We start from the raw sequence: 8,570 nt of genomic DNA on the forward strand, positions 1-8,570 counted from the left end.
CAGCAACCTAGCCCTACTGCAGCATAGCTAAGGGAAGCCTCAGGGTCACCTGGTTCAGCCCTAACTATGAGCTGTATCAAAAAGGAACGTTTTAATGCTAAGTAGAGAGGGTGTCTGTCTCCTGAATTCAAACTGGGAGCTGGTTCCACAGAATAGCGGCCTGAAAGCTAAAGGCTCTGCCTCCCATTCTACTTTAAAATGTCCTAGGAGCCATAAGTAGGCCAGTAGTATGAGGGATGAGTGCTCTATTAGAGTGTTATGGTAGTATGAGGTCTTTAAGATTACTAAAAACCTTGTATATATATTCGATTCTTTAGTCCCTGTCGGTATTCTCACTGCTCACTGCAGCACTTTGTTTCCCGATACCAACTGATTGGCTTTTTAGGAGACTCTGACAACTTACTGATATAAGTTACTTCTAGTCCAGCCTAGAAGTAATAAACTAAGTTTTCATCATCACTCTTAGATGATTATTTTATTTTTTTAGTATTTATGTTTTATACAAACTTTTTCAATCCAAACAACAGAGGGAGAATTTTTATTTTTATACTTTAAGACTGAATACATAAATAAAGTTCTGGCACTAAAAGTTACCTGTGTAATTTATCTATTTTTTTCTTTTTATAGACTATTTCAAGGCAACCTGTTATGTTTAATTTGTCAAATTAATAACCTTTTCTGTATTTTGTCATATTGTCAAATCTATCGTTATCATGAGAATACTCTGAAATATCTTGATATCATGTTTGTCCCATATCATCCATCCCTAATGTGATATATAGCCCATTTGCCAATGTGTCTTAACAAGAAGCTGAGTAGGCGTACGTAATAAAGTGGTCATTGAGTGTATATGTCCTGCATATTATGCAAGACTGAAAAACGATTGAGTTCTGAATCTTTTAATTGGGTATAAATCAGTCACTTTTTTGGGAGTGATATCCACACATACTGTAGAAACACCTCCGTTAGAAACACATCCATTACACATTTAAATGTCTGTTTTGCAAATGTATTCCTGGATAAACTGAGCGTGTTGATAGCTGCTATTAAGCAATGTATACAACTGGAGTATATACCTTGAGTGTGCTAACACTGCAAAAAAGCGAACCATTTTTTAGTTTCACCTTAGTTACATTTTTACTCATTAATCTCTTCAGTATTCAGACATAAGTTATAAACTGTATGATCTTTCTTGATTGCAAGCAAACATTGTTACATCATCTCTTTTGAGCTGGAGCATTACTTGTGTCTCTTTCTCTGCTTTTTTGTGGCAGCTTTTTTGATTACACACCACTAAGAGACTTAGCTCTGTTTACTGCTTATTGCAGACTCAGATATTCTGCAGCCTAATGAACTTATATTTACAGCAGTAGACTTGAAATCAACAATAGGTTGGGTTTATATGTGTGTGTGTGTGTGTGTGTGTGATGACTTTTGAAACAGCACTAAAAGAAATGATCAGACTGTAGGCATAAAGATAAGCGATAAGAGAGTTTTTACACAGTCGTACAGAGGATATATGAATGTGCTGACATGACAGTAGTTCAGTATGTTCAGGTAAGAACAATTAAAATAAAGGGTCCTATGTGTGCTAAAAAGATAACATAGCTAGGTTAAACATTAACAGTCACTGTATGAGTCTGCGCTGCAGCTCTTTTGTTTTTCAGACCTTCACCATCAAGCTCAAAATGACAGACTTTGGAGAGATTCTAAGGAACATTGGGGAATTTGGATTATTCCAGAAGATCACTCTCATTGCACTTTGCTTTCCAAACTTTGTTCAGACTTTTCTCTTTGCCAGTTTTGTTTTCATCCAATCAGATCCAGACAGACACTGCAACACAGACTGGATCCTCAGTGCTGCTCCTAACCTGACCTCAGAGGAGCAGCTCAACCTGACCGTGCCTCGGGAGGAGGATGGGACCTTTAGCAAGTGTGAGATGTTTGTCCCAGTGAACTGGGACATTGATACTATCAGAGAGTACGGACTCAATGAGACCACAGGGTGCCAGGATGGATGGGTGTATGGGAACATGCTCTACAAAGCCACCATAGTCACTGATGTAAGTGAAATTTGTTGTTCAGTAGATCACTCACCTCCATGAAACATTACATTAATTATTTTGTTTGTTTGTTCTATCATTATTATTATTATTATTATCATTATTTTATTATTATTATTATTTTTTACAAATACTCATAGTTTGATCTAGTGTGTGGCCGGGCCAGCTTGGTGGAAGTGATTCAAGCAATGTTCATGGCTGGAGTTCTTGTTGGTTCTCTCGTATTTGGACCTTTTGCTGAATCGTAAGTGTGCTCCTTGCAGTAGTTCATTGCTCCAAAATACAGAAATACTTTAGGAGAAATACCAGAATAATACGTCGGGTTCTGTGTCGGGATCGTAGCTGAAAAAACTAGCTTTACTTTGTTGTCTGGGTCAACTTTACCAGCGAGAGACAGAGAGAGGCGTTGAAAGGCTGCTCCAATGGAAATTATTGTTTCAGAGAAAAATACGAACACAGTGTACAATCGAGTCTTAATAGCTTACTTACAACTGGGATACACTGCCAATGAGGCTGCCAATGAGGCGAAAGGACTGCCGTGTAATCTCTTTATTCCAACAAAGTAACTGTATTCTGAATACCACCTTTTTAAACGGTAACTGTAACAGAATACAGTTACTCATATTTTGTATTTTAAATACGTAACGGCGGGACATGTATTCCGTTACTCCCCAACACTGCTTGTGATTTGCATAACAGAAGCTAATGTATCACTGTATGTTTCTCTTGGTGTTTCAGGTTCGGCCGCAAACGAGCAACTCAGGTTTCAGCAGTTCTGTTATCTGTATTCACCGTGACAACAGCTCTCTGTCCCAACGTCTACTTATATTTAGTATCTCTGTTTTTGGTGGGATTTGGAGCTGGAGGATATCGAGTCAACAGCATCATACTGTGTATGAAGATAATACTAACTTTTTACATATTCTGGACAAGGCTACAACTAACAATCATTTTAACTGTAAAATAATCTGCCAGTTGTTCTCTCAATGGCTACGATGATGTTCTTGTAATGTTTTATAGGTCCAACAAGGCTGTACTGATCTGATATTTTCCATTTACACTTTCTACTTCCACCTCTTCCCATTTATTATTCTTATTGTTACTTTTATTTTACTGTTGCCTTTGTGACCGTTTTACATATTTACATTTACATAAGAGACAAAAGATCATCAGTTTCTAAACATAAAGAGGATGGACAAAGGACAAAGACACATTTGTGTATTTTTGCGTCCATCTTTCTACAGTGAGTTTTGTCTTCAACTAAAAACATTTGGGTTGTTGTTGGTTGGTTTGGGTCATTATCAGTGTTGGGTAAGTTACTTTAAATTAGTAACTTAGTTACATTACTAGTTACTTCTCTAAAAAAGTAACTCAGTTACTTCAAGTTACTCGTTACTTTCAAAGTAACTAGTTACTAGGGAAAGTAACTTTGGTTTTACTCAGAATTCTCTTGTTAATGTGTTGCTTCCGTAACTGGATACCCAGCCAGACTGCCAGTCTTCTAGCTTGCTTACTTGCCACAAGTGCACTGTGCCACCTACCAACAGAAAGGAAAAAATAATGTGCACATTTCCACGAGAGAAATCCCACGCCTGGACCGTCGTTGACCGCCGCCATGATTCTAGCCTGCTTTTTACATCCAACACAAAAACTGCAGTCGTGGTGCTTTTGATTGTACTCAGAACTTGGAAATTCTGCCTTCTGAATAGGAAGATGTAGGTAACACCAGACTGCAGATGAGCTGCATCCAGGGCTGGACTGGGACAAAAAAAAATCGTCCCGGCATTTTGACTAGAGACCGCCCACCATTATAGGAAAAATCATAAAGCCTTTGAATGAAAATAAACACTGTTGTGACAGTGATGTACACTGTTCTGATGGTATATATGTATCAATCTATCAATTGTTTGTTGTAAGACTCAGATAATTATTTTTTTTTAAAGCTAGACATTTTAAATGAGAATAATAAAGAAAAGTATTTCCTTGTCCCCCCCTTTCCCTGTTAATGCCCTACCTGCCCCCCTGGCAACACTTTGCTAGATCCGCCCCTGCACAGTTACCAGCTGTCAGCTACTTAGAAAAGGATCCTGGTGTTATTTGTCTCTCAGAAACAGCTCATAACTTCCCTTCAACTCATTCATGTCACCTAAAAGGTAAACCTGTTTCTCCATCACCTGTTCAGCTCTGATGATTCAGTAAGGACATCTCCTGGTTTCATCTGCATGTTTCCCTCTCACCACATATCCAAACCGACATCATGACCAGCAGCTTTACAGCTGTGGCTCCAGCAAACATCAGCTGATACTAGAAATTAATATTAAATAAATTCTAACAACAGCTGATCAAGCTTAAACGTGCTGCTGTTGTTTAACGCGACATCCGCTGGTTTCCTCTTTCTGGCGCAAAGTGGACGATAAATAAACAAGAGAGAAAAGCCGATCAGCTGATCACTGATCAGTTTTGTGATTGAAGTAGAAACAGGAGAGGAGAGAATGAGAGAAGAAGAGGCAGCTGTGCAGCTTCAGCTTTGTGTCTTTTTCATTGTAGCTGAAGTCCGGGACAAACTGTGTTCCTTTTCACCTCAGTACTAAACGCGTAATATTTTCTCTGAATACCAGACGATTCTGTTTTTAGGGGACGGTTGGCAACTCTAATAATTAACCGTATGAACAAAATAAAGTTCAACATCAGTAACATAGCACCCACCCAGCTGTATAGAAACTCCGTCATGCTAGCTAGCACGCAGTACGAAAATGTCAGCATACCGAAAATAAACTCCACCTAAACTTGGTTTATATCTGACTCCGATAGACTGCAGGTCATAACTTCTTACCTGAAGTTCAGTTCACCTGACACGCGGACCGGCGGCCGCTCGGTCTCTCCTCTTGCCTCCTTTTCCTTCATCCACCTGCTGGCCTCCACCACTTGCTAATGTTATTGAATCTGTGGAAGCTCCGCGATATCCACCACACGAAGTAACGAGTAACGAGCCTATCTAAATCCCAGTAACGAGTAACGCGTTCCTGGTTTTGGCATAATAACTAGTTACCGTGCTCGTTACCACAATAATAACGTAGTTACTGTAACGCGTTACTTAATAACGCGTTAGTCCCAACACTGGTCATTATCCATTCACACTGTGATGTTCTGTCTGATTGGGTGTAAAATAGTAATAGAAAAATATATGTACAGTCAGCCTAGATATTTATAGCAGCTCATGTGCAATGTGAGTTTTTACTTCATTTTTGTTGTTATGTATTTATTTTGTTCCTTTTTAGCTGATGTCTTAATCTAAAATAAACAAACAATTAACATATTTTCCTTATTGCAGCCACTGAATGGATTGGGATGTCCAAAAGATCATGGGGAGCTTGTGTGACTCAGCTGTTTAGTGCAATTGGAGAGTGCGTCCTCGCTGGTATGATCTATGGCATCCGAAACTGGAGACTGGTTCAGCTGATCACAGCAGTTCCGCTTGCAGTTCTTATGATCTACATATGGTGTGCATTTCACTCTATTTATTGAGCCATTTATAAATTTCAAAATGACTGTTTGTTTGAAGTGCCATTTTTTTTCTATTAGGTTTATTCCAGAGTCAGCCAGGTGGCTGTTAAGCAGAGGCAGAAAAGAAGAAGCCAAACAGCTGATTGTCAAAGCAGCAGCCATTAACAAACACCCTGTGTCAGAGTCTCTTCTGGACAAGGTAGTGAATCACATTCAACAGGGGAGGAGTTTTCAAGAACATCGATGGCACCTGTAAAATACCTGTTTATTTGTTATGTTTACTGTTCAACATATTCATGACAAGAGATGTATCTATGTATTAGCCCTGCAATAGAATGGGGACCTGCTCAGGGTGTCTCTCGCTGTATGTAATGGCAACCCTGAAGTGGAACTGGAAAAAACTAGACTGATGGATTCATTTCAAGTCATTTTTCTTAATTTGCTATGATGGTGTTACAGCAACCGTTACTTCTCCCACAGATTGAAGTGAATAACACTGTGAATAACGGAGGAATAAAAATCATCTTCAGATCATCACTGCTGACCAGATATTTCTTTATTATAATACTATCATGGTAAGTTCAACATCTATAGTGAGGTTAATACATTAAAAGGGAAATATGTTAATACAAAAACATGTTGCTGTTTTTAAATGGTAAGATTGGCAATTTGATGTGTTGATGATTAAATGGCCATTCATAAATGTGTTATAAATGGTTCATGATACAGGAATTTTGTGTCTGATTAAATGTGTTTCTCCTCTCTTTTAAAGGTTTTCAGTGAATCTTTCCATCTACAGTTTGTACTTAGATATGGAAAGCTTTGGTTTGAGCATCTTTGTAACCCAACTGCTTTATGGTGTTTTTGAAGTACCATCTGTTTTACTCTCCATGTGGCTGCTGGATATTTTTGGGAGGAAAATATTATTCATATCAACCCTTCTGATCGGAGGAGTCTCTTCCATTCTTATCCTCGCTGTTCCTGATGGTAAATACTTTGTTACATCGCAAAATGCATTTTTAATTGTCTGCTTATCATGTTTATGTTCACTTTTATTAATTATTTATTTCCTTTGTGCCAGGTTACGCCATTGCTGTCACATCTTTAGCTGTTGCGTCTCGTTTTTTCTTGATATGGGCTGGCTCTATTTGTATGGTCTTTATGCAGGAGTTGTTTCCAACATCAGTTAGGTAAGCAGTCACAGTTTTTATTCATGTTTGTGAACAATACCCTGACTTGTGTGAAAAGAACACTCGGGGGGGAAAAGACCAAATTAGTGAGTATACCATTTGTCCTCCTGTTTCAGACAAACAGCCACAGCTTTAGGATCCATATCAGCAAGACTAGGTGGATTGCTGGCTCCACTGCTGAACTTGTTGGCCACGTACCACTGGGTCATACCCATCACAGTCTTCAGCTGCCTTACGTTGATAGGTGGATTTCTCGGCTTCTTGCTTCCCGAAACCAAAAGAAAAGAGCTTCCTGAGACGGCTGAAGAGGCTGAGCTCAATGGGTATCAGTGTTTAACTACTGCAGCATCTCAAACATGTTATTTTGTCAGTGATCGTTTTTTCATCTGTTTCTGTGTTATATCTTTCAGACAAGTTAGTCCCACAAGAAGAACAACTACCAGTCCACATTCGTATTCAACCAAGATGTAGATGTTTGTATACTGATTTCATCTTTACAAATATGTGATGTATTTAAATGAACCACAACCTCAGTCATCATGTACTATAGACGTCCCTGGTTCTGGACTCAGGGTCTGAAGATACATCTGAGGAGACTACAGTCTTATTAAGTTAGCATTTTGTTAACACTTTGGTTTTTAGTGTAACTTTGGCTAACTTTCTGCAGTACAAAGAACCAACTGTAATAATAAGTGATTAAATAAACACTGTTTCCATCACCTTTTTCCCATTAACTGCTGCAATCAATTTCTTTTTTCCCCTGTAGAGGAATCCTATTGTGATGTAGTATAAATCATTGTATTCCATACAGAATTGTGAGCCCTTACTCTACAATTAACTGCCTATAGGTGCAACCCGACTAATTCTGACATGTTTTTAAAAATATATATATTTACATCGTTAACTGGATTTAATTACACTTAATTTAAATAGTGAACAATAGAATCTTGCCACAACTATCCCCACTTACCCCTCTTTTAATATTTGCTCTGACCCCTGCTTCTTTAAAAATAACATTTCCTATGAGTATACACTGTATCTCTCTGATTTCAAATACAGTTTGGAAAGAGATTAATTTGGGCTTTATATCGTACCCTTCATGAGGTCCTAAACATTTGTTTGGATATAATTTAATATGAATTTATTAGTTTTAAGAAATTAATAAAGCCTTTAAAATTTTAACAAGGTTAGTCATTACAAGTAGTGTGTCAGCATTTTGAGTTAATTGTTTTATTTGCGAATTCTTATGTTACATTGAAAGAATGTTAAGTTTTAGTATTATTATCAGTTTGCCTTGAGTTTTAAGTCTAGTTTAGGTTATTCTGTCTTCTTAGTTATGAGTCTTTTCCTGTTCACTATATGGTCTTGTCCTCAGTGTCTTCCTTTCAGTTATGCCTGTGTTTAAGTCTCCCTTATCAGTTCGTTCTGTTTAGTCTGCGTGTGTTAGTCTGTCGTATTTCATGTCTGTGTTTCCTATGTTATCATGCTTCTGTCATGTCTGTGTCCTGTTATGTTTCCTGTTTTATTTTGAAGGAGTCTTATATGTTCATTGTTTTAGTTTCATTTTCCGTGTGGTGTCATGATGTTCATTTGTGTCAGCTGTCAGCATTTGTGTTAGTCTACGTATTGTCATTCAGTCTTTGTCAGGATGTCTGTTTTCCTCATCTTGTTGTGTGTCCTGCGCTCCATAGTATCACTGTATCATAGTAATCATATTTGTTCCACAGTCACTTCTTTGCTTAGTTAGTTATTTTCCCAGTCTAGGTTTTAGTTTAGTTTGTCACCCAGTTCACCTTGCTTTATGTTGGATTCA

General features: G+C 38.0%; 1 protein-coding gene across 1 annotated transcript; it reads left to right on the top strand.

The window, feature by feature from the left end:
* The first annotated feature begins 1,533 nt into the window (after positions 1-1,533).
* On the top strand, positions 1,534-7,477 carry LOC120434376 (solute carrier family 22 member 13-like). Its single transcript, XM_039602400.1, has 11 exons — positions 1,534-1,557; positions 1,668-2,063; positions 2,204-2,307; positions 2,802-2,956; positions 5,395-5,563; positions 5,646-5,766; positions 6,048-6,142; positions 6,340-6,554; positions 6,649-6,757; positions 6,874-7,080; positions 7,168-7,477. Exons 1-11 carry the CDS (start codon positions 1,534-1,536, stop codon positions 7,226-7,228), a joined length of 1,656 nt encoding a protein of 551 aa, XP_039458334.1. The 3' UTR covers positions 7,229-7,477.
* Positions 7,478-8,570: the final 1,093 nt, after the last annotated feature.

This window comes from Oreochromis aureus, linkage group 18, assembly GCF_013358895.1.
Source record: "Oreochromis aureus strain Israel breed Guangdong linkage group 18, ZZ_aureus, whole genome shotgun sequence".
NCBI classification, from domain to species: Eukaryota; Metazoa; Chordata; class Actinopteri; order Cichliformes; family Cichlidae; genus Oreochromis; species Oreochromis aureus.